At 49.1% G+C, this 23,735-nt stretch overlaps 12 protein-coding genes and 1 non-coding gene across 13 annotated transcripts; 7 read left to right on the top strand and 6 right to left on the bottom strand.

The window, feature by feature from the left end:
• Positions 1-1,549: 1,549 nt before the first annotated feature.
• Positions 1,550-1,622, bottom strand: EDB91DRAFT_t62. Its single transcript has one exon. It is a non-coding gene; the product is annotated as a tRNA-Val (tRNA).
• Positions 1,623-1,711: 89 nt separating this feature from the next.
• Positions 1,712-3,782, top strand: EDB91DRAFT_333709 (uncharacterized protein). The gene is made up of 2 exons (XM_041326894.1): positions 1,712-2,029; positions 2,076-3,782. Exon 2 carries the CDS (start codon positions 2,083-2,085, stop codon positions 3,664-3,666), a length of 1,584 nt encoding a protein of 527 aa, XP_041177668.1. The 5' UTR covers positions 1,712-2,029; positions 2,076-2,082; the 3' UTR covers positions 3,667-3,782.
• A 482-nt stretch (positions 3,783-4,264) lies between these two features.
• On the bottom strand, positions 4,265-6,452 carry EDB91DRAFT_333582 (cora-domain-containing protein). Its single transcript, XM_041326893.1, has 12 exons — positions 6,065-6,452; positions 5,991-6,011; positions 5,726-5,931; positions 5,563-5,673; positions 5,469-5,512; positions 5,240-5,417; positions 5,145-5,178; positions 4,950-5,092; positions 4,814-4,894; positions 4,703-4,765; positions 4,556-4,653; positions 4,265-4,497 (listed from the first exon to the last, which is right to left on the bottom strand). The coding sequence occupies exons 1-12, from the start codon at positions 6,381-6,383 to the stop codon at positions 4,383-4,385; spliced, it is 1,413 nt and encodes a 470-aa protein (XP_041177667.1). The 5' UTR covers positions 6,384-6,452; the 3' UTR covers positions 4,265-4,382.
• A 651-nt stretch (positions 6,453-7,103) lies between these two features.
• Positions 7,104-8,129, top strand: EDB91DRAFT_1130993 (uncharacterized protein). Its single transcript, XM_041318636.1, has 5 exons — positions 7,104-7,264; positions 7,317-7,426; positions 7,478-7,517; positions 7,575-7,702; positions 7,753-8,129. Exons 1-5 carry the CDS (start codon positions 7,136-7,138, stop codon positions 7,916-7,918), a joined length of 573 nt encoding a protein of 190 aa, XP_041177666.1. The 5' UTR covers positions 7,104-7,135; the 3' UTR covers positions 7,919-8,129.
• Positions 8,130-9,112: 983 nt separating this feature from the next.
• EDB91DRAFT_333527 (P-loop containing nucleoside triphosphate hydrolase protein) lies at positions 9,113-11,001 on the top strand. Its single transcript, XM_041326892.1, has 6 exons — positions 9,113-9,386; positions 9,442-9,561; positions 9,614-10,219; positions 10,277-10,386; positions 10,441-10,534; positions 10,586-11,001. The coding sequence occupies exons 1-6, from the start codon at positions 9,239-9,241 to the stop codon at positions 10,705-10,707; spliced, it is 1,200 nt and encodes a 399-aa protein (XP_041177665.1). The 5' UTR covers positions 9,113-9,238; the 3' UTR covers positions 10,708-11,001.
• A 1,191-nt stretch (positions 11,002-12,192) lies between these two features.
• EDB91DRAFT_1130985 (uncharacterized protein) lies at positions 12,193-13,915 on the bottom strand. Its single transcript, XM_041318635.1, is given in 4 exon segments — positions 12,193-13,279; positions 13,334-13,569; positions 13,628-13,859; positions 13,871-13,915. 3 exon segments carry the CDS (start codon positions 13,644-13,646, stop codon positions 12,320-12,322), a joined length of 1,215 nt encoding a protein of 404 aa, XP_041177664.1. The 5' UTR covers positions 13,647-13,859; positions 13,871-13,915; the 3' UTR covers positions 12,193-12,319.
• Positions 13,916-14,365: 450 nt separating this feature from the next.
• On the top strand, positions 14,366-14,693 carry EDB91DRAFT_1052765 (uncharacterized protein; the record flags this gene model as incomplete). The annotated part of the gene is made up of 2 exons (XM_041313695.1): positions 14,366-14,520; positions 14,576-14,693. The coding sequence occupies 2 exons, from the start codon at positions 14,366-14,368 to the stop codon at positions 14,691-14,693; spliced, it is 273 nt and encodes a 90-aa protein (XP_041177663.1).
• Positions 14,694-15,321: 628 nt separating this feature from the next.
• On the top strand, positions 15,322-16,340 carry EDB91DRAFT_333493 (putative aspartyl-proteinase). The gene is made up of 4 exons (XM_041326891.1): positions 15,322-15,795; positions 15,846-15,924; positions 15,972-16,217; positions 16,272-16,340. The coding sequence occupies exons 1-3, from the start codon at positions 15,525-15,527 to the stop codon at positions 16,126-16,128; spliced, it is 507 nt and encodes a 168-aa protein (XP_041177662.1). The 5' UTR covers positions 15,322-15,524; the 3' UTR covers positions 16,129-16,217; positions 16,272-16,340.
• Positions 16,294-16,870, top strand: EDB91DRAFT_1130980 (uncharacterized protein). Its single transcript, XM_041318634.1, has one exon. The coding sequence runs from the start codon at positions 16,342-16,344 to the stop codon at positions 16,798-16,800; it is 459 nt and encodes a 152-aa protein (XP_041177661.1). The 5' UTR covers positions 16,294-16,341; the 3' UTR covers positions 16,801-16,870.
• An 861-nt stretch (positions 16,871-17,731) lies between these two features.
• Positions 17,732-19,217, top strand: EDB91DRAFT_1081800 (Asp-domain-containing protein; the record flags this gene model as incomplete). Its single annotated transcript, XM_041315412.1, has 6 exons — positions 17,732-17,996; positions 18,047-18,125; positions 18,173-18,418; positions 18,473-18,771; positions 18,824-19,090; positions 19,141-19,217. 6 exons carry the CDS (start codon positions 17,732-17,734, stop codon positions 19,215-19,217), a joined length of 1,233 nt encoding a protein of 410 aa, XP_041177660.1.
• On the bottom strand, positions 19,204-20,335 carry EDB91DRAFT_1130966 (uncharacterized protein; the record flags this gene model as incomplete). The annotated part of the gene is made up of 4 exons (XM_041318633.1): positions 20,254-20,335; positions 20,019-20,189; positions 19,323-19,960; positions 19,204-19,267 (listed from the first exon to the last, which is right to left on the bottom strand). A coding segment is annotated over exon 3 (380 nt), but the record flags the coding sequence as incomplete, so codon positions are not given.
• Positions 19,559-20,335, bottom strand: EDB91DRAFT_1130965 (uncharacterized protein). Its single transcript, XM_041318632.1, has 4 exons — positions 20,019-20,335; positions 19,864-19,960; positions 19,795-19,814; positions 19,559-19,735 (listed from the first exon to the last, which is right to left on the bottom strand). The coding sequence occupies exons 1-2, from the start codon at positions 20,204-20,206 to the stop codon at positions 19,912-19,914; spliced, it is 237 nt and encodes a 78-aa protein (XP_041177658.1). The 5' UTR covers positions 20,207-20,335; the 3' UTR covers positions 19,559-19,735; positions 19,795-19,814; positions 19,864-19,911.
• A 1,108-nt stretch (positions 20,336-21,443) lies between these two features.
• EDB91DRAFT_1328892 (uncharacterized protein) lies at positions 21,444-23,455 on the bottom strand. Its single transcript, XM_041325297.1, is given in 9 exon segments — positions 21,444-21,801; positions 21,857-22,096; positions 22,143-22,177; positions 22,233-22,628; positions 22,676-22,777; positions 22,797-22,819; positions 22,872-22,917; positions 22,969-23,087; positions 23,201-23,455. The coding sequence occupies 9 exon segments, from the start codon at positions 23,250-23,252 to the stop codon at positions 21,675-21,677; spliced, it is 1,140 nt and encodes a 379-aa protein (XP_041177657.1). The 5' UTR covers positions 23,253-23,455; the 3' UTR covers positions 21,444-21,674.
• Positions 23,456-23,735: the final 280 nt, after the last annotated feature.

Below are 23,735 nucleotides of genomic sequence, written 5' to 3'. Positions count from 1 at the left end.
AGTCGCCGATCTGAGCCTCGTTTGACTCACCTTGTAGATGATCTTGCAGTGAGTATTGTCATTTACAACGAGGTCGTCATCGTACCTTGATGATGGTTTAGAGTTTCCACAGTATGGCCACATCAAGTTTCCAATTACAGACCATTTTTCTAGTTATGGATGATCTACTCCTTGAATCATACACCGTGCAGATAAACGTGGCAACGCCCATCCTTGTCCACTAGGATCCGACCTTCGCGCCCAGCGCAGGGTATTAATGGATTTGCAATTCGAACGGACAATGCAGAAAAACGGTCCTCAGGATTAGTCTCAAGCGGTGGGAAACACCACGGGAGCATCAAGGGCCTCATCTCGGCTCCCTCTGGAAACTCTCAGTTGGGCAGAGTGTAAGCAAGGACTCCACGATGACGGTTAATCCTCGAAACGACCTTCGAACCCAGATAGATGTACAATGACGTTCATTTGATTTGCAATTTGCGATACTAGATTTTGCGCTGGTCTCAGGCACGTGCTATTCATGTCATTCGTTCACCTCGTTAATTCCCTACTGACCTTGCTGTTTTCAGTGCTCTCGTGTTGGGACCATTGAAATTCCCCAGACGCCGTCATTCTATGTCTGGGATGAAACCTTGGCCATGACTGGGCTTTGTCTGGTTCCGTTCCACTGAAACTCGGACCGCATTCATAATCACCTTCCTTGCGAGAGGGACCGGGGCGCTAGAATATTCACATATTTCATGCACACATCGATGCTTCTTCCGCGGTCCCGTGAACGACAAGTATGCCAGCTGATGTGATAACGATGTCCATCTCATCAACGAATATGTCAAGTTCCCTTATACTCTTCAATTATGGGTAGCACTATTGCCTGACATTATTGCCGCATAAAGTTCTCCTTGGCTCCGTGACCATGTGAGCAGTAAAATTCTCCCCTTACCCTGTCATCCCCATCGAGGATTACAATTCACTCACTACTCCCTTTCAGGATAAGCATGTCACCAAAAACGCTGCGCATGTCAATGTCAAAGGCCAAACTCTCCGCGGTAGTCAAACTTCGGCATCCCAACTGAATAGCGACAGTCAGGGGGTGAGAAACTTTGGGTGAGAACGACGCCCGAAGTCTGGAACTCGTGTATGTGGTTCGCGGGAGGCATCGTAAGCCGAAGTTTATCCCAGGCGGGACATTTCGCTTTGTAATTTATAAGTACATACTCGCCTAGGTAACCTGAGTTTGGTCCAAATCGAATGGGCTGGCACAGCAGTATGGCAAGTCTGTATGCTTGACCAAACGCAAAGATAAATGATGTCTCGTATAGTGTATATACTTTTTGAATCTATTTTGGCTGTTCCACCTTCTAAACATGCGGCCGCGGCAGACTGCCCTTCGTAATTATAAGTAGCAGAGTTTCTTGAATGAAAAAGTGACCACCCAAACGAGAGTTCTCCTTGGTCTACTTGTCCACGACTAGTCTAGTATTTCACCGAAAAAATAACGGTGCGTGACTTGTGGGGCGAAAAACTCAGTCGTGAGACTTTCTGACAAAAATGATGGTTCAACTGAGGGTCGAACTCAGGACCTTCTGTGTGTAAGACAGAAATCATAACCACTAGACCATTGAACCGACGAACATAGAGCGAAGGAACGCCTTCAAGTAGTTAATGACTTTGATAAATCATTGAGCACTATTCAGCGTAGTCTTTTAAGAACGACGGCGTGTGGGCATCTGCAGGTCCAGGGGTGTCCTTATATATTAGACCCGTTGGAACGGAGACACAGATCCGCTTGAGAAAAAGGGAACCACCATTACACTGGTATCCCCGTGGACGGACCCGAATCTATCCCAGGCAAATTTTATTGTGTAGAACTCGGCAACAATCTCCACGTTGTACGTCTCAAGCGGCCCCACTCATTCTGTTCCTCTCAAGAGCCCCAGACGAGGGCTTCGTAGTGCAGCCTGTTCAGATCGTCCTGTTGCTAATCTCGTGCCAGGATCAAGTACTAGTGCATAAAAGCCTCCATCATCAGCTGGTGAGTACTTCGGACCGACTATCTCATATTCGTATGTTCTCACAAGTGCAAGAATGCTGTCAACTGTGCTGGTGCTCTGCTGGCTCTACGCCATCGCAGCTCAGTGGGCAGGTGTTATCGCTGAGTCTGCTCAGCATGCCGAACGGCAAGTATCGCCACTTACACATCCGGATCCTCGCCAGATCGTAGGCTCCATTCTATCTTTGCAGTCCACTTCATCGCATACAAGTTCAACCTTGTCCAATTCGTCCTCGTCTACCTCTTCACATGTTATGACATCGATGGCTAGCGCAGTGACCCCTTCTTCAACCTCAAGCCTGTTTTCAATCAATGTCGTCAACAACATGACAACGTGTACTCCAGGCATCATCACCTGGACCTACACCGGTCCATCGGCTGATCTCTTGCTCTCTATCACGAACATCAACGTCTTTGATCCCTATACACAGCATCTCTCCCGCCGTCAAAACAGCGCTGGGCAGAACGTCTCTGTAACTCTGGCGAACATTAGTGCCACCTTACACTCCTGGACGTGGCCTAAAGTGAATCAGTCACAGGGATGGTATAACCTACAGTGCTCCGTAGCTGGCTTCAACGTTCCTTCCACATCGTTTTTCATTAGCAACGGATCCGACACATCTTGCTTGCCCTCATCTTCATTGACCGCAGTCGAAAACTACACAAAGTCACCCAGTATCGGTGAAATCGTGGGGATTGTGGTCGGTGGTGTAGCAGGACTGATTATTCTTGGCTCGCTTGTCCTATATTACCTTCACCGCCGACGTCGCTCTCGTGGCGGAAAGCGCCAGCCTAAGCAGAAAGTAGGGAGGAGGTGGGGTTCGTTGAAATCCAATGACTCTGAAGCTGCCAGGTCACTGGCAGGAAGCAATGCTTGTGACCTCGCTTCCCACTCCCACGGTCATTCGGAGTCGACGGGTGAAATACTCGTTGTCGCTGATAGTGGCAAATCGTCAGAAACCACCACAACACCTGGTTCAGACGAATACCATGGGGAGGAGAAAGTAGTACCCCCTCACTCGCCCAGGGAAGTGATCCCTTTGGATCCTCTTGACACCCCTTTGTCACACTACAATCGCCGCACGTCTGTTTACTCCTATCAAGATCCGTCATTCCGTAGCGACGTTAGTCGCGCCCGTGTCACCTCTGTGCGCAACTCCGAACAAAACCTCGAGTCGCAAGCAGCTAGAATACGTTCATCCATGGAAACTTCCATGTACCTGCGTGCCGAGCGCTTGTCAATGCCGGTTATAGTTACCCCCACCACTCCGCGAACACCCACGTTTGCAACCCGAGGGCGGGACGAGTACCCACCTTCACCTGAAGCTGCAACCTCCAGCGGGCGTGAGCCCTCGGCAGGTGCTTCGTCCAACACTCACCGCACCTCTCGCAAACCGGTGCCGCACTATGATCCGTCGGAGCTTCGCGATGACTATCGCAGCGCGGTAGACACGCAGTCAACGTTCACCGCCGGTGGATCGTCCCATTCGCACAGCACAGAGCCACTGCCCCCACCACATGGCATCCCAGGGCTGTCTCATGATGCTAGCTTTGGAAGCCCTCGCCGCATGCATTATCTGATCCCTGACATGCCCCCACCAAGTAATGAGCAGGAGTAGGCTGTGCCTCTCCCATTCGCATGCGTCATCTTTCGTTTTCCAAGTATGTAGAATTTGCATATACTTCACGGACGCAGCCGCATCGCCTATCTATCACACACATGTTACGCGGGACACTTCATGTACGCATACACCTGGGGGATGATGTAGCTGTGTTTTGCCGCTTCGAGATCTAGGATGTTACGTCGTTATCTTTAATTTCAATTGCCCGATCTACAGGTTGTATGGATGTATGTTGCTAATCTTACCGCCCGACCAGGGCCAATATTCATGTTGGCTTCGACGTCACTTATCGGGAGGAAGGGATGAGGGCATTTTGCTATCCTCGATGCGTGCAGAATGGGTTGCTGATGTCACCAGGGTTTCAATAGGAACACGGGCTGGGAACAACCGATAAGATTTGCGGAATCAGGCAAAAGAACTGTGAGATCACCGGGATGGTTTGCATCGAGGCATCGGACTCAGTGGCAAGAGGATTAGTACCCCGAAATTTCTTTGGGTTCTATAATCTAATCACAAGACATACATAGATGACGTCGTCTAGGTATGTGGCGCAAACACGCAGGTACGGAGATGGGCGACATGATGTAGATAGATTAATTTACGGTTTGATCCTTCAAATGCGGGCATCTTGAACGGCTAGTGTTGATGCGTCTATGGTAGTTGTGCGCGAGGCAGCGATAGCGTCGATAGCATTCTATGGGTTTCGTTGATCATCATGACCATCCATTCGAGCTTCGCCGGCGCAAGGGCAGTGGTATTCGTGGACGCACTTCCAAATCTTGTACTCGTTTGGGATTAGAAAGTCCGACTTTTCGTATCTGAGCGAGTCTGAATGATGTCAGAACGAAGGTCAATTGCGGTCCGCAACAGCGATCGGATACGATACCTTCTAAGGCCGGCCCATGCTACGAACAGTGCAACAGCTGATGAGAGGGTGCACAACGTCATGAAGGCATAGGGCATCTCTTCCATGTGGCTTTTCAACTGAGTCTTGTCAATGCGGGTATGAGGGATCTTGTGACGAGTGACTGACGTTCATACCGAATAAACCTGCTATCAGAGCTCCCGTACCAATTCCCATAGTTCCGATGGATACCTGACATATCTCAGCTTCACATCACTCGGATGGGACGAAAATGCTCACTTTAAGGTCCAACGCGAGAAGTGCGTTACGGTTCGAGTCTAAGATGAGTTCAACAATCTCTTGAGTGGATTGAACGTTGGCCTGTTGAGGACGGTGAGGTTTTCACTCAAAGGTATGCGCCAAAAATGAAATCCACCTCAATGTTTTCAGCTTCATTGGCGATTTCTTCTACTTGTTTGGAGAAAAACTCCAGAAGCACCTCAAGTTCCTCATGTTCATGCATGTTGCGCGCAACACCATTTTTCTTGTCAGTGAGATACATAGCATCCAAATCATCGTCTTGAATGACGAGTTCAAACCCTCAAACTATTACAATAGTCCAAGTGCTAACCTTGTTCGAGCACTTCTTCCAGCGCCTCTTGGACCTAGCATGGGAATAAAACAAAGATCCCATGGGGACGACCAATAAATTTGAAAAAATCATACCAGCTTAGCGCGATTTTTGAACGCTACCAGACGTCTTGAGTAGTGTAGCAGGCGTTTGAATTTGTCATGATTGATATCGTCCTCGAGCTCTGCCAAGAGACCGCCAACGAGGTTACGGATGAACACCATCTCGGCTTCTAATGCGCTGAGAACGGAGAGAAGAATGGACTCGATTGCTCTATGAAACCCTGGATGCAGCGCGGAAATGACGAAGGTGCGAGCAGCCTACCTAAATTCGTAAGGAGCGCCGCTACCTCGGGCTTTCAGGTTATGCTGAATGGGGTCAGTCAATACACGTAAAATATCTGATGGAAGACATTCACCTCGAGATGGTACAGAAACACAGAGTGAAGACGGGAATCGTTGGACCCATAAGAATCAAACAATACCACAGTATCAGCCTTGACTAACGCCCGTATATGGAGCATATTGATCTAGACGTCGATGTTATAACCAGGTCACAGATATGTACACGTAGCGACGCACTAGAACAGCTCCTTTGCGAATGAGAATTGTAGGAACAAGGTTGGGTATTCGTGAATCAATCTTCCGTAAATCACGAGGCTTCATTAAAGTTTCAGCAAGGGTCCAACCCGAATCCCAGGCTGCAGACATAATCCTCCTTACGTTTAAGCGATGCTCGTTGCACAGGTCAGACCGTTTGAATTGACCAGAAATGTTCTTGATATTGCCTAAAGCGATAAATGTGGGCATGAATCGGAAGGATGAGCTGAGAAAATGACAAGGTTACCCGCGTGATCCAGGATAGTGCCTGTGCTTCTGTAAGCCGCAAAAAAACAGATAATTGAATGCAGGAGAACGTACAGCGTAGCATAAGGTCTGTAAGCTGCCTGCCTTTCATGACTTTCTCGAGGATGGCAGCTTTGGCTATTTCCTCCTGAGTGTCGGACATTCCAGACGACTCATTATCTTTCTGCCGAAAGAAATTCTTCCATGACGCGAGATGAAAATGTCTGACGCGTAAAAGTGAGGTAGGAATTGACCGCTGCTGTGATGGAGAAGGATAAGTGGAGCCTAAGAGCGCGTACCCTCCGCATCGAGGAGGAATGAGCTTTGTATGAGGAGATGTTCGGCTCAATAGCATCACATTGCTGGTGTGCACACGCCTAAGAGCTGTATGCATTCACAGACGCAATTGGAGGAGACGAGTGCAGATTTGTGTCAAAGACCTAGAAACGGATTCAGACAAAATAGTCATAAAGAAATTTGTCCGATAATCAATTAGATATTTACATTATTATAATTTGATGTCAATTTGAAATTTTACAACGTTCTTCAGTCACGCCAAATGTGACAACAAGCTCTGACAAATTTGGTCACTAGTCAGGTCCGGGGCCCCCTGCAGGTTTCCCCCATCTGACCCCAATATTTGACCCCGCATTCTTGCCCCAGGTTGACCCATTTTCCGTGAATATTTCACTATTGAGATGCGCCAGTACCGTCGCATTATTTGCAGACATTTTTGTTGCGAGTTCAAGACCAGTAGATCAACTCTGTTTTAAACAAAATTAACCGATCGACCACGTCCAGGTACCTGACGTCCTATAGTCTTTTACGTTTTCCTGGGTCTGCTTCAGGTTATTTCAGACCTACCGAGTGGCCTCTAAATCATCGTGCAAACTTATTCTCGACATGTGCTCTCGCCATTCTGGGCAGATCGCACAGTCCCACATCACCTTGAGATGAGGCAGCACAAATCAGATGAAGATCAGACCGTCATCTGTTGTTCTTTTTCAGGATTTCTCTTGGGTCACGGATCTATTACATACCCATTCGGTTTGCCTTTGCCTCGCCTCTGTTTTCGCCTCTATATTTTATACCATGGTCTCCCTCTGATACCCCATTCTATTACCCACCCACCCACCCCGCACCATTATGTCTGATTCCCGTAGGCTTTTGGAAGCAGCAAACGCGCTTTCTCTCCTTCTGCGTCAGCACTCCATTGCTCACGCCTTCCATGGTAGCATTGTCACTGCCGTGCTCGCTGACAATCCCCGTTGCGATGTGAGTGAACTACGTCTTGTGCCCACACGCCTTCATAGTGACGTCCCTCCAGGAAATATTCTGTATCGTTGAGGGTGGTTCCACACACCCCTTCCGTCGAGTCAGGCAAGCCGTTGTGGGGAGTGAACACTTCACAACCACACATTCGCCGTGGAGCAACCGGTACAGGAGTCTCCTACTAATATGGTCCCTCTTGTAACCGAGTCTATCTAGCCTCCATGCCACGTATCGTCGGCTCATCCCAGCTATCGAGGTGAGCCTGTCTTTCACGCGTTTTTCGACGACGTTGTTAATGACGGCGGCATTGGAGATTGAGATCCTGCCCGCTGGCGAGCATGGACCCCGACGACTAGATAGTTCCACTATCATGCAATTACAAGGCATCCCCTTTCTAACTCTGTCCGAGTTTGTTCGGGCAAAACTAAAGGCTTGGACAATGCAAGTAACTACTGTCCCACAGTTTGGTAGATTCAACTTACTCTCCACAGACGCGGTTCAGACCGTGATGCTCAAGATATCATTTACGCATTGTGTCGTTACTGGAATCGATTGGATATCAATCGCGTTCCTGAGCAAGATATGAACCACTTCGTAACTTGCCATCGCCCTGCGGCTCTATCCTGGGCAGCGCTGAAAAGAAAATATGGTTTGTGAGGGCGCCGGGGAAGCACGAGTCAGAATGTGCGCCTATCGGATTAATACTAATTGCAAAATGGGTCCAAAGGGGTAGGGGCTTTTCACCCAGAAGTGCAGCATGTTGTAATGTACCTTCGGAATCGCACAATTCCACGCGGTTATGTCGCTGAGTCCATTCTGGTCTTGCGGCCACACAATTTTCAGAGTTTTCTGCTCCCGTAAGACTGACCAACTGGTTCGTCCATGATATCATACATACGTCGTACACTCGCTCATGTTTGATTGCGGCACTGCGGTTCTCGGCAAGTAAGGGAATTTCTGCTGGCGGCAGGAGCGACGGTATCTTAACTAGTCTATGGGGCTGTAATTCAGGGTAGGTGCAGCCTATGAAGTCCTCGGTGGAGCGGTGTAGATATTCAGGCAATAGAATGATAGCGATTGCGTACGCTTCCAAGGTTTGTCCAGTGGTTCTTGCAGTTCACGCTCCATAATTTGAATTTAACGGTTGTTGTACCCGTCGTAGGTTGCTAAAGTCATGGGTCACAACGAAGCAAAGGATCACTCCGCCCGCGAAGGCTGTTGGCTTCTCACGTTATCGTATCTGCGGGAGAGTGAACATTGACCTGGGCCGGTGGTCCAGCGCACCATGTGTATACTAACCCCACAAAGTCGGAATGGTGATTGGTAACAAAATCGCGGAGATATATGAAGGACTTCGACAGTATCGATCACCAGGGAACAACCAGAGAACAGGTAGAACAGGTAACCGGGCTTCACCCTCCAAGCCGAAGAATATACAATCTGGAACTTTGAGATAGTATCGTCTATCTCTCACGCATTCAGCCGAATGGTATCGGCTGATGTTTGTGCAATCGATGTAATGTCCGATTTTTGTGAGCCTGGAATGGAGAAGGGATAGACCCGACCATACCCGACCTTGGTGTTTCGATTGCGGGGTTCTATCAGAAATTGAACGATTATTAAAGGGGATAATGAATGAAAGCTGGTGTAGCATTGGAATTAACGTCTGACATGAAGGGGTGCGAAACGCGAAGTCAATTCAAAACTACTTAGCATTGCAATGGCATTTGAGCGGTAATGATAGGCAGGAGTGTCGCAGCCTGCAGGAACAGGGCCATTTGCCTCCATCATAATTGAAATATAAAAAAATCCATACAATAATGATTTTCTGACAAAAGGACAGCGAATGAACGGAAGAAAAACATCAAAACGTGAGAGATTGATACCATGACAGCGTTACTGTGACGCGCCTGTGTCACGCTCAAGACGCGTAATACGTTCGCGAGCTGCAAGTGATCCTTGTCATTCCCCTTCACGATGCCTACCGCCGTTCAAACAACCAAGACACCTGGTGGTATCCAGTCATACTACCAGGCCAAGATTGAGGCTGCGGAACTTCTGATCAATCAGAAAACGCAGAACTTGCGTCGATTGGAGGCTCAGCGAAATGCACTGAATGCACGAGGTGCGTCTGGATCGTTCTGATTCTAAAGGGGGGTTTTTATGGGACGGTATCACAGTGCGGCTGCTACGAGAGGAGCTTCAGCTCTTACACGAACCTGGAAGCTATGTTGGTGAGATTGTCAAAGTTATGGGGAAGAAGAAAGTTCTCGTCAAGGTACAACCTGAAGGCAAATATAGTATGTGCTGGGCCTCGAATGACGCTCCTAGCTTCGCTCATGCATTTCATAGTTGTTGATTTCGACCCATCAATTGAGCTGTCCCAACTTTCTGCTTCCCTGCGCGTGGCTCTCCGTTCCGACTCTTATACGATCCACAAGATACTGCCGAACAAAGTCGACCCGCTTGTCTCCCTCATGATGGTAGAGAAAGTCCCAGACAGCACGTACGAAATGGTTGGAGGCTTGGATAAGCAAATCAAGGAAATCAAGGAAGTTATCGAGTTACCCGTCAAACACCCCGAGCTCTTCGAGTCTCTCGGCATCGCCCAACCCAAGGGTGTTCTTCTCTATGGTCCTCCTGGGACTGGAAAGACCCTCCTTGCTCGCGCTGTAGCACACCACACCGACTGCAAGTTCATTCGTGTTTCAGGCTCCGAGCTTGTTCAGAAATACATTGGTGAAGGAAGCAGAATGGTCCGGGAGCTGTTCGTCATGGCCAGGGAGCATGCACCTAGTATCATCTTCATGGACGAGATCGATTCTATCGGCAGTTCGCGAGGAGACAGTGGTTCGGGAGGTGGCGATTCGGAAGTGCAACGCACTATGCTGGAGCTTCTCAATCAGTTGGATGGTTTCGAGGCCACGAAGAATATCAAGGTTATCATGGCTACGAATCGTATAGGTTTGTGGGTTCTCGTAAGGCATAGATGGTTACTCAAGGTGCCTGCCGTAGATATTCTGGATTCTGCACTGCTTCGTCCTGGGCGTATTGACCGAAAAATCGAATTTCCTCCCCCTGGCCCGGAGGCTCGCGTCAGCATTCTTAAAATCCACTCTCGCAAGGTGAATTGTCAGCTTGCTGGATCTAACACATTCTCAAAATATGTTGATTCTTAGATGTCGCTGCAACGCGGTATTGACCTCAAAGCACTTGCCGAGAAAATGGGTCAGTGCTCGGGCGCTGAAGTGCGCGGTATATGTACAGAAGCAGGTGCGTCCTCTGATCGTCTTTGGAATACGTGTTTTGTAATCAGGGAAACAGGTATGTACGCGCTTCGGGAGCGGCGGCAGCATGTTACACAAGAAGACTTTGAGTTCGCTATTGCGAAGGTGCTCAAAAAGAACCAGGAGGGTAATACGTCGGTCAATAAGCTGTTCTCATGATTGTATTGCGTTTGGTATTTGCATGATCCATTTTTCCATCCGCGCTTCTTGATTGGCTTTTGAGACTCGGGAGCGGTATGTGATTCGAGTTGATTGATGATCGACGATTGCGCGCCGTCAGTCAGTCATCCGGCCATCCTGTCGTCACGGTACGGCTATATCTGCTAGCGGATCGCGGGTTCTTGCCATGACGCAGATCAATTCATGGATCAACAGTTCATTGATCAACAACTCGATCATGAATTGTACGGTCTGAAGACGGAGCGCTACGCTTGCCCGGATCGCTGACATATTCGAGTTCTATGTTTTGGGGTCATGAGAGACGAAAAAGAGACCCGCCTCGCCGAGGCCCCACAGGGCCCCACTCGCCGAGTTCAGCAGGTCCACGAGCACGTGACAGCCCTGTGACCGATTTTGAAAAGGGAATTTTCCGTCGGTCTACTTACAAGTAGCGTTTGCTGGCCAGTCTATATGTAAGTCTACCCTCCTTGACTGATGTTGGATAATTAGGCTTAGCAATGAAAATAAACTGCATTTTAACCAGCAGCGCAACAATGTTAGGACAGTGCGCCACACTGCCAGACAGAGTTTGCTGTGTCCTTACCAACAGCAATTGTGGAGCACATCTTCCGTATACTCAACCGCCCACTAGACCTGTATGACTTGCGTTATGTCCACAGCGAAGCACAACATATGTGCGATATCAGGGCCATCAGCCAAGTATGCCGCCAGTGGCGTGCCATCACCCCGATATTCTCCAGGAATCGACATCCCTGCGAACTCTTTCACTGCATATTTTCGCTGCCTTTTCTAATTTTCCCATCATCAACCTGCCCTGTCTAACTAGTATCAAGCTAATGGGGCACGTATGGCACTCCTCTCACCTGCTTTAGTAAATAAGAGCTCCCTGCGTGAAGGCACTCACTCATTTGCCACTCGAACACGGACCTAACCGAGCTCTCTCTCCTCCTCGCGGCTGTCTCTATTCTGCTCTCACAAAATGCAACAGAGATTAAAGCGCAGCTGCACAAACTACAGCGACTCTTCATCAGTTTACGACCGGAGGCTGTGACGTTACGCTCGCCGCCAGTAGTCACACGGCTGGCCGAGATGGAGGTCTCCCAAGGCATCAATGCGTTTTGTGATGCATCTAACAACCTACTTCGTCTTGAGAGCGTGACAGATGCAACCATTTGTGGGGTATCCAGAGACTTGTCATTCTACGAACAGCTCCTTAAGCGGATGCCTGCTCTGCGTTCTTTGAGCTATGTAGCTTACGCATATTGATGTTCATCGAAGCCGTTCAGCTCCGCAAAAATAATTAAAATGTAAGAACTGTCGGAACTCTGATTCGATGGACATGATAAAGTTGTTCAAAAAAGGGGCGAATGGGCTTAAAAGTTAAACCTGCTACCCTTGACGCTACGAGGTGTGCCAGAGCAGAGATGATTTAGACAGCCTGACGAATACTGCCATTCGCATGAGGAATTTTGATGGACATTCCCCTCGGAACGCCCATAACGAGCTGCGCTTCAAGTTGTATTTTAGTATCAGCTGTTCAGCCCTCCGAGAACCTCGATAAATATCCGCATACTTCTACCGCTGCAATTTTCTACCAACGTGCATGTAAATACTCATCAAACGTCCTGACCAGCCGTTCAATCGGTTGCCTCACAGGCGTCACACTATCCAAAAAGCTCGACCCCCCAAGCATCCCAGCTCTCGCCCACCCGTCCACCATCACGTTCCCCCACAACACCAGCCAACACATAGTCCACATCCATCCCATCCAGCCACCCGTCTTATTCCCCGCAACAGCATGCTCGAGAATCACCCCAGTGCCCATCATTCCAAACGGCAGCAGCATGCGCCACATCTCCGAGGATGGGTCGATGGCGAGTAGTGCGAGGTGGTGAAAGAACCCGGAGGCGAGGAAGGCGCCTATAACGCCCCCAATGCGCCCGAAGAGCAGGGAAAGTGGACGTCCACCGAGGAAGATGAATGACCGGCGGAACCACTGGTGCCAGCGTCGGCTCCAGAATTCTCTAAGAGAGGTGGAACCCCAGGGGGAGTCGAATGAGGGGGGCCATTGGTCTGGATGATGCCTAAATAGCAATACGCAGAGACCTGCGGTGAGCTCATAGCCGGCTTGGAGTACTGAATAGACGCCGAACGCACATAGCGTGGCTACCATGCTCGATCGTAGATAACGGAGGTGTGGGGGAAGGGAGTCGTCGAAGATGGTACCGCCATCCACAGAGCCAAAGGTATGTGGTGAGAAAGCCTGTACGGCAGAGTGAATCGCGCCACAAAGAAATGTGTGCTGTAGACCAGAGATGAGGGTAGACGTGGCAAAGGCCAGTCGTGAGGATGTAGGGAGCGTCTCGGGTGGGACGTAGAGCCCCTTGGACCAGTCCCAGCCATAGCCTCGAAGGTTGCATGCCAAATCAAGCATGTCAAGCATAGAGTTTCGCTTTGGTACATCTGTTGCCGATCGCTGAGCCGTACGAATAAAAGGTTTCGTTTGTACCGTCCATTCAAGGGTGCGCGCTGCAATACTGAACATGGACAACTGAAGGACGAGGTCAACGCTGTAGCAATTGATGCGGGTACGATGGCAGCTTACTTGAAGGTCGATGTTCATGAACGCAAGTTTTGGTCTCCCCGTTGACATATCTAACGATCCAGCAGCGCGGAATGCAAGGAACGCCGTGATGGGCCATAGCGCAATGCGGACCGGCTGCGTTCGGGGCAGCAGGACAAGAAAAGCTGTGACGAGGTAACATAGGACTGGCGGAATAACATCAGAAACGAAGTTCTCTGTCGTGAGCGGTGTCCTAGCTGTTGGGAGACGCAGGCGGTCTGGCAAGGATAATGTCATGTCACTCAAGGGAGGAGACTACGAGGCGGAAGAACAAACCATGCAGTGCAGCGTTCATACGTATCAGTCTAGTGTGTCATGGGAACCGAAAACGCCCTTGCCAAGTTTTTGGATCGTATACGCCACATGCAATCGATTGGAGCACATATCATATCAAAAACACGTCACGATGATGGAAAGACTCGGAGTAAGTAGTAGCCAGTAGTATGTAGAATAACTAAGAATAGTCATTCAAGATCTTGTGCCAATTTTCTACACCCGCCATCATCGTTGGCATTTGAACAACACGCTGTCACTCATAGGCCGCGTTCATACACCGGCTCATCACATGACTTGAGGTCAGAACACATCGTTTGTGCTCGTTACTCTGTTTTGGATTAGAATTAGCGAAGTCTGTTCTATAGTCCTGTAAGCATGTGCTATAGTGTCAAACTAGTCTACTCAGAATATTAACTCTCGGCCAATTGAAGGAGGAGTAGGCGTTTTCGTGGCAAATTTACTATTGTGACACATCTGTGACTGGTGACACCTTCACTTTGAAATTGTAAACACTACTATATTATATGCCTACTCATTCTCAGTTCTCCAAATTGCATGTGTAGCTTGCTGCAGACTCTCCGCACAACATAATAAGCCGAATTTCACTAAGACTTCATGTACAATGAATTAGATGTAAATTCAGCGAAATGTCACGCTAGGTCATGTGATGTGCCAGTGTATGCGGCCCAGGTATTGAAGTTGTAAGCTGGCGAAATAGATCTTGCCAATTGTATCTAAATGAATGCTACTCAAGCAAAAGACAGACTATATGGCCAACTTGCAGCCAATCTCAAGAATATGTCGCGTGCAGTCGGGCAGACAGCAGACCTCTTTGAACAACTTCAGACAGACTTGGACGCAATGAGAGTTCTTGCTGGTACACATGCTGCACAGTAGGTGCCGATTTGTGTTCTCGCATTTGATTTATGATCTATCCTATATACTCAGATTTATGACCGTCGCCGCCGAACTCAGTCCCGAGTCGGATGGGGGAGCCAGCGCAGAAGTAACAACTGGGGTGGGTACTCTGACATTCAAAAAAATATCATTATTGAGATCCCTCTAGTGAATTGTCTTCCGAATCTTTTATCCAAGCATCATGCCCAGTGAAAACTGGACATGGCCAGAACGAACCAGCGCTGGGCAGCAGCATGCATGGTGTTCCTCATTCCGAATAATAATGCAAGTGTTATCGAGACATGCAATTGGGAGCTTCATGCCGCTACGTAAGTAGTAGGTGGTGAAGAAGAAATTGAAATGAATTTTCTCGGTCTTTTTTTCTGCGACAGAGATACAGCGGGTCTTCACGCTCGTGGCTGTCTTGCTAGTGAGTACTGAGTACCTGCACCTGCGTCGCTGTCTCGCATCACGTTGGCCGAACCTGGCTCCGACGAGTATTGGACTGGACATCAAACCATGCACCGCGCTCTAACCTTAGTAGGTGCGGATCCTTATGATATCCGAGGTGTCCTGCGAATCCTCAAACATCACAAGCATCAACCTTCTGGGTCGATTACGGCTCGGAGAAGTAAGTCCTCTAGGAAGGTCATTCGTGGCTTGTGGATGACATCTTGATTCTTGATGCAGTCTCCTCTTCATGTTGAGAACCTATGACGTGTTTTGGGCTGGGGCTTCACCTTCTGTTAGGGTGCATTCTCGGCCCCTTTGCCTTTCGGCCTTCCCGTGGCGCTCACCGGTCTTGGCTACGCCTGTCACGCCTGTTATCCATGATCCTCTGGGATGGCTTTCTGACGCTCCCTCTCCTTTCTCTCCCGCCCCCAGCACCCCATACCAGAGACCAAAATTGGACCTAATGCCGGAACCAAGCAAGGCTCCGAGTCGGAATAGGGCACGCATACTTCCCCCATTTAAGAAGGAATAAGATGTTGTTACTGCCATGTCTTTTTTCTCTTTAACGATGTTGCTCTCCGCGTTCGCCACCACTCTTGTCCTCATCCCGTTCGCCTCAGCGGGTGTCCACAAATTAAAGCCCAACAAACTTCCACAAGTCTCGCCTGGGCATGTGCTTGAGGCTTATCTAGCCAAGAAGTACGGTGCACAGACTCAACAACTCCCTTTGATGGGTGTTGGTGGCGCTGGACGTAACTTTCGTGCACCAATCGAGGAAGCGGAGTCCATTAACGGTGGCCACAGTGTCCCCCTCACTCGTATGTACCATCCTATCCTTCCTCAGAACTGCCGTATTCACACTTCCCAGACTTCATGAATGCTCAATATTATACTGAGATCGAGCTCGGTACCCCACCTCAATCATTCAAGGTTATCCTCGACACTGGGTAAGAAAATTACCTTTGCCGTACACTGAGGATTCACCCGCCCCTAGGTCAAGTAACCTCTGGGTCCCCAGCTCCGAGTGCACATCTGTCGCGTGCGAATCTCACGCTAAGTACGACTCCAATGCTTCCTCCACCTACAAGGCGAATGGCTCTGAGTTCTCCATCCAATACGGCAGTGGCTCCATGGATGGTTACATGTCCTAAGACGTCCTCCGCATCGGAGACCTCTCTGTCCGGAGCTAGGACTTTGCAGAGGCCACCAAAGAGCCCGGCCTCGCTTTTGTTCACGGCAAGTATGTGTATTTCGCTCCATTGCATTAGCGCACCGCGATTAACACGTGAACTAGGTTCGATGGTATCCTCGGCCTTGCCTACAATACCATCTCCGTCAACCACATCATTCCTCCCTTCTACAACATGATCAACCAAAGTCTCATCGACGAGCCCGTCTTCTCCTTCCGCCTCGGTGGCAGCGAGGCTGACGGTGGTGAAGTCACATTTGGCGGTATCGACCACGAGGCCTACACTGGCAATATTTCCTACGTCCCTGTAAGCCGTAAGGCATACTGGGAAGTCAAGCTTGAGAAGGTTGACGACAAGCGGGTATACATACCACTAGGTACGGCACTGCGTACATATGTACAAGGTCCCCTTAGTGATTTTATAAATTTAATCCAAAGTGGGCTGGAGGTGGAGGAACAGCATACTCTGCCGTCTTTGATCGTTATAAGCCTATGGGTCCAGGTGGGCTCAGCAGCAAACTTATCTAGAGGCAAGATATCTGCTCACCACCCAGTGACTGTTGTATCGACTAGACTTGGGAACGACAGGAAAGGTCTCGGCAGAAATTATGACATGGTATTATACGTTCTGTGAGGCTGACAACACCCGCGCGTGAAAGTCAAATTAATCCTTGATGCGTTAATCTATGTATATTATTGTGGACAGCGAGCACTGAGCGCACTTCCATCCACTCATTTGAACCAATATCTCTGCAGGATCTTTGAAATCTATTATTTGCGTTCATGCCAGGCACGTTGCAAATATGTCACCATTATTTCGTCTCTCTTTAGCTACGAAGCATTAAAAAGTGGATCTACATATGCATAACTCAAGAGTCAAGGCGAAAGAGGGGCCTTATTAAGACTATCATGATGATGATCTAATATGTCATTTACACCAGTAGTACTGGCGGGCCACAGAACATAACCAAAATGCGCCCGCTATCGCCGTGTATGTAGACTTGGTCTTCTGAGCGCAGACTGCTTTGTGCGTTCGCTGCCTCACATGTTCAAGTTTGCTTACTAGCGGGTAACAAGGTTTAAACCCAGCTATTTATCACTGACCGACCTTGACTCAGTTCTCAAGCTTCGCTTACAGACACTACTGTCCCGAATCCCGATGGGCCAATGCTTGTCGGTCCCCCGCTGAGATTTCCCGCCTCAGGACCTGAAAGTGACTGAATTGCCGCATCGGTGGGTGTCCCTACGAATGCCATGAAAACTTTTTACGACATCCGAAGGCACCACCCGCCAAGAGCAAACCCTTGGTCGTTGACTCTTCCATCGTACTTACGGTCGCTAGAACTACTGGCGCCTCCCTGTCTCCCTTGTTACCCATGAGTCCCCTCGTCTCTGGGATGGCTTTTTGACGCTCCCTCTCTCCTCCCCCCATGCTAGAGCCCGAAACTGACCCTACCTATGACATGTCGGAACCAGGAAAACTCCGAGTTGGACCAGGGGCCAGGGCACTCGATACTTCCCTCGTTTAAGATGCTGTTGCTGTCGTGTCTGTTTTCTCTTTAACGATGTTGCTCTCCACGTTCAAGCTCACCACCACTCTCCTTTTCCTCCCGTTCGCCTCAGCGGGTGTTCACAAACTAAAGCTGAACAAGTCCCCACAAGTCTCGTCTGGTCATGTGCTTGAGACCGCTTACTTAGTCGAGAAGTATGGTGCACAGACTTCTTACCAGCAACACCCTTTGATGGGTGCTGGTGGCGCTGGACGTAACTTTCGTGCACCAATCGAGGAAGCGGAGTTCATCAACGGTGGCTACAGTGTCCCCCTCGCTAGTATGTACCATCCTATCATTCCTCAGTACTGCTGTATTCACACTTCCCAGACTTCAAGAATGCTCAATATTACACCGAGATCGAACTTGGTACTCCACCTCAAGTATTCAAGGTTATCCTCGATACTGGGTAAGGAAATTGCCTTTGTTGCACACCGAGGATTCACCCGTGTCTAGGTCAAGTAACCTCTGGGTTCCCAGCTCCGAGTGCATATATGTCGCGTGCGAACGTCACGCCCAGTACGACTCCAGCGCTTCCTCCACCCACCAGGCGAATGGCTCTGATTTCTCCATCCTGTACGGTAGTGGCCCTATTGAGGGCTACGTCTCCCAAGACGTCCTCCGCATCGGAGACCTCTCTGTCCGTAGCCAAGACTTTGCAGAGGCCACCAAAGAGCCCGACCTCCCTTTTGTTCATGGCAAGTATGTGCATTTCGCTCCATTGCATTAACGCACCGCGATTAACACGTGAACTAGGTTCGACGGTATCCTCGGCCTTGCCTACACTTCGATCTCCATCAACCACATTACTCCTCCCTTCTACAACATGATCAACCAAGGTCTCCTCGACGAGCCCGTCTTCTCCTTTCGCCTCGGTAGTTCCGCGGCTGACGGTGGTGAAGTCACATTTGGTGGTACAAACTACAGCGCATACACTGGTAATATCACCTACGTCCCTGTGCGCAGCAAGGCACACTGGGAAGTTGAGCTCGAAAAGGTCGCATTGGGAGACGATGAGCTAAAGCTTGAGATGACAGGCGCTGCTATCGACACTGGTAAGTTCCCTCTTTTTTTGATCGACTCCAACTTCTCACCAATCACCTACAGGCGCCTCCGTCATTGGACTCCCCACCAACATTGCTGCAAAGTTCAACGCCAAAATTGGCGCCACCCGACAATCCTTGCACGGTCGATACTATTACCAAGTCAACTGTGCCACAGTCCAATCCCTTCCCGAACTGACGTTCTATTTCGGCGGCAAGCCCTTCACACTGAGGGGAAGCGATTATGTGGCAGAGAATCAGGGCACGTGCATATCTTCGCTCGAGGGTATGGATGTCGAATCCCCTGGAGGAGGTTCATTGTGGATTATTGGTATGTGATCAATTTGTTACCCGGGTTTGCTGTTGATTGAGTGCCTTCAGGTGATGTGTTCCTCCGCCGATACTACACAGTTTATGACCTCGGTCAGAACGCTGTTGGGTTCGCCAAAGCTGTATGAGGGCTACAAAGCAACCTGATACCATTGCGAAGCGGTATGTATACCACGAGGTACGGCACTGCGTATATATGTACAAGGTTCCTCTACAGGATCTTTGAAATCTAGATGATTTGCGTTCATGCAAGGTTGCAAATTGGTCACCGATATTTCGTCTCTCACCTCAAAGAAATTGACCTACTTATATAGCACATCATTTCTAGGTAGTCTGCATAATGCCAGGACCTCGAAGTGGGCGACATTTGTGCAGCATTCAAGTACTTTGCGGTCAATAAAAGTAAGGTTCCAGGTACTGTAGCATGGACACATCTCCCTCTGTGAATCGGATGTCCCAGTGATAGTTCTCAGGCACCAGTGTATACCGTTTTGGGAACTTCCATCCACCCAGTCGAACCTGGTATCCCTGGTGTACCCTTCCCTATCCATTATCTGACCGAACAACTGTCTCAGCATTGCGTAATTCGGCTTGTCTTCGAACTTCAAACCGCGGCAGTGATCGAAGTACGTCGTGAGTTCCACAGGTGAGCGTACAAGCAAGTCTCGGAATGCTGAACCAGCTTTGAGTCTCACTAATTCGAAGTAGCTTGGCCTCGATGCTTGGTGAGTATATGCCTTGCCAAGGCAGACAACCATGCAAGAGATATAGTAGGACGATTCGCAGTGCTTCAAGATCGTCTCGCCGTCCTTCTGCTCCTCGTCAGCCTCGAGCAGGAATTAGATTGCGCCGCACCAACCCCGTCCAAAATGTACGTTATAGCTCACGTAGCGCGGGGTTTTCAGTCCAACGCGGCCTTCACGGAACAGGACGCGTACTCCTGTGGATGGATCTTCGCCAAACCGAGGTCGAATAAATGCACGATGTCAGACTTCTCCCCGATGCCCATCGCGAAATTTTCAGGCTTGATATCCCGCAGGATAACTCCTCGTGATATATTCACGTACACCATGGACAGAGGACGATATTTAACGCATATAGTAGGTACTGTCGACATGATATGTTGGAGTGCATTGGCTCAAATTTGGTTTTGCGGAGGAGCAGGATTTCAACTTAGCAGACATAGAAAAAATGTGCGTTTGTGTGACATATTCTACACTAGCAACGCAACCAAGCCTCCATACACAAAGGGACAGTACTTGATCGAGTACCAGGAAATACGCTCCTCCTTTTATACCACTCCATTTGCACGATGGTATGCCTAGGTATCCATGCAGTAGGATATACACCAGAGCTTCTTAAGGGAGCACGACAGGCGCGTTCGTGTTCGACGGGGTCTTCGTTTTGACTGCAACGGTGCAACCTCCCAGCCGGCGAGAACGTGAAAAGCACTCGACACATCTCCTGCCACGTGAAAGCGCATCAGCCAGTTTTATACACAGCAGAGGATGTATGTAAATATACCAAAGCTGCCCTGTCCAAGCAAATTCGTCACCTGATACACGTCAGAAACGCGGAATTCCTTTACGCGACTGTGCAGACATCCTATAAAGCATGCCGCACGATTTCAGTATACAGCATGTCGGCGTTGTCTCTGTATCTCAGAAGTTCATATTCGAGATATACTTCAGAGAGTCGGCGTCTATCAAGATGCGTAGGTGATAGCAAACGCATAGCATCATTTACAGCATCGTCACTATCCTGATTGTGGGTGAGCCACTCAAGCGTGTGTGAGGCACGAATATCCAAACTCACCAAACGATAGTGCCAAAGATGTCAAAGGCAATAACTCTGGTGGATGGAGCGGACACCGGAGGCATGTAGTCTGGGACGAAGTCGAGGTCGACATCAGTGTCGGTTGAACAGCAGACAGGTTGAAACTCTCTGGTTTCAAATATTCGAAAATATGACCGCCTCGTGGATTCAGATACTCCTTCTGTGACGTGCCCCCAACCGTTCTCTACTAGATCGTTTCCACCGGACGAGTGTACATCATTCGTGCATTTTTCTTGGACGAATCTTCAATCCTTGTTCATCACTGTCACTGATTGCCGTGTTATGAGACATCAATTACTTGACCTGTTGGATGCTCTCACTGCCCAATTTATGGGTACTCGAAGCTTGTGGTATTCGAACATGGCCTCATGAGCAGCTCAAGGCATTCTTGGCATGGTCAAATTTTCCCCTGCAGAGCTTGATTTCCGGTGCTGAAGAGATGGGGACGCATGAGCAGCGCGCAGAATACGTTGCTCTTATTCCTTCCCTCCGAGTCGAAGTAGCGGATTCCACGCATGGTCATTGCCTTGTATAAGACTTAGTCAACTATTCATTCGCGATATGATGATGAATTGCTTCATGGACTTGTATCAGCTACAAAGAAGATGACACGTCTTCACATCGTCAATATTATTTACATGCTTCTCTCACGTACATAGTCATTCGTTACAACTCCATTCATTCCTTCCCTTGTGACTCCGGTGATACCTAACCTACATCTGCTCCTTTACGATTTACAACACGGATTCTCAGATACAATTAGCACCAGATGCGGGTGTCGCATCCGCTGGAGCTCCCGCCTTGAAGGCACTTTCTAACAAATCCAGGACCATGTCTGCTGAGCCCCACGACGACAAGAAGCCATAACCAGCATGTCTAGATACACACACACACTGTTAGGGCAGCAGTGAACAACTACGATTTTACTCACCCGTAGTTGTGCACTACGGGCACCTTGCCTCGCGTGGGCACGTCCAACCACTCAACTTCGAGCCTGATGCCACCCTTTCGCCCGGGGCGCAGGCCACAACCTGTCTCAATAATGATAGGGCGAAGGTCTTCGACAGTGGGGTCACGATCAATCCGTGTCTGTGGGGGTGCAAGCTCCGGTGCAAGCTGCAGGATCCGCACAAGGATATCCTCAGTTGTTTCCGGACGAGTAACTGGGTACCTGTAATAACTGAGAATGCGACGACAGGATAAATCGATAAAAATACCAGTCATTGGACTCTCTTGTGCCACCGCACAACACCTACATAAGTAAAACAATTAGAGGGTTGATCGTGTACGTTTCTGAGCAAGCGCACATCGCCATTGCTTCTTGGTATCGTATAGGTGCGCGTCCCGTTAGCCTCATTCAGGGCCCTCCCGAATTTGACCCAGGGAGCTCTGAGTAGCACAGTTTGCCCACGAATCGGAAATACGTCCTTATCTTCAACGCCTCCCAGTGTACGGGCGCCAATACCAGCACAGACGACAAGAGCGTCAACGTCACGATGCAACTGGGCACCCGTGAAAGGACTGGTTCCTCGCTCGAGAAGCTGACTGATGTGCTGCAGGGACGCACGCACGATGATCCCGTTCTTCGCAAGGAATGAGGACAGAAGCCAATTAAGGTAGACCGGAGTGTTCATGCTGACGGTGCTGAATGAGAAGCCCATCTTTGCTGGACCACGGAGTTCGTTAATCTCCAGATATTTGAACTGATACAAGTTAGAATGACGGTCATGAATCTGAGTCGGTGTCATACATCTGGCGTATAATGAAGCCATTCGGCATTAGCGAGATTTTCTTCGTGATATTCGATGTGAGTGTGTCGCAAGAAACAACCCTTCGGCTGCACCACCTGGTTCTGACAGTTGCCATAATACATCGAAGGTATCTCGATCAAGTTCTAGATGACTAGGGTGTGACACGTATGTTTAGGCAGTCAGGAAGCAACATACTTTGTTGTCTTTGATCCTTGCAAGTATCACTGACATGTTGTGCACCCTATGGGTGGATCAGCCGCAAACCAGTGTCCGGTATAAGATAATTGCTTACTGCCCAATGACTGGTGTACTTGCTTGACTTTGGATCTGTGGGGAAGGTCTCGGAAACGATCGTGACACGGTAAGCTCCTTGCGCCTGTATTTTTAAAGCGGTGGTGAGGCCGATGACACCTACACATAAAAGTCAGTCCTTGCAATTGATTTGCTATCTACTAGGGGCGCCCACGCGGTTTCCCGAGCGTATTTTAAGACGCATTGTTTCAGTGACATATAAATTAACCCACCTGCACCAATAACGATGATCTCCTTGAGCTTATCACCGTTAGGTTGCGCCATACTTACAGTAACTTACTCTTGAGGAGGTTCCAAGCAGTTGGAGGATGAGGTGTAAGGAAGGCCGGACTGCCTTCGTAATACCTTTGGGCATGGTTATTATGCGGTCCTGCCCGCGGCCGTGATGTGGCACTGACGCAGCCCTGAAGCTGCACTGACGTGGCCACTGTGACACGTCAGGTTTAACGTGCAAGTTGTGTCGCACCTGGGTTGCCCAATAAGTAAGCCTTACAATACTGGGTGATCATCCACCTCGCCAAGTATTATAAGGCTTAGTTACGAAAATACCCAACACCAGCATTAAACATTGCCCCAAACATTCTCCAAGTACTTCAAGTCTCAAGACATTACTGTTATATAAGCTATACACGTATAATATTATTTTATAGCCCGAAAGCAGTAATTGCAATTGCAGAGCACTACCGCCCAAAATATAACCTAATTTGGAAGTTCTACGATATCAATGTTTCCTAGCCTCCCCAAGCC

This window comes from Suillus paluster (assembly GCF_016628075.1).
Source record: "Suillus paluster strain FC165 chromosome Unknown EDB91scaffold_23, whole genome shotgun sequence".
Taxonomy (NCBI): Eukaryota; Fungi; Basidiomycota; class Agaricomycetes; order Boletales; family Suillaceae; genus Suillus; species Suillus paluster.
This window is presented reverse-complemented; position numbering and strand designations above follow the sequence as displayed.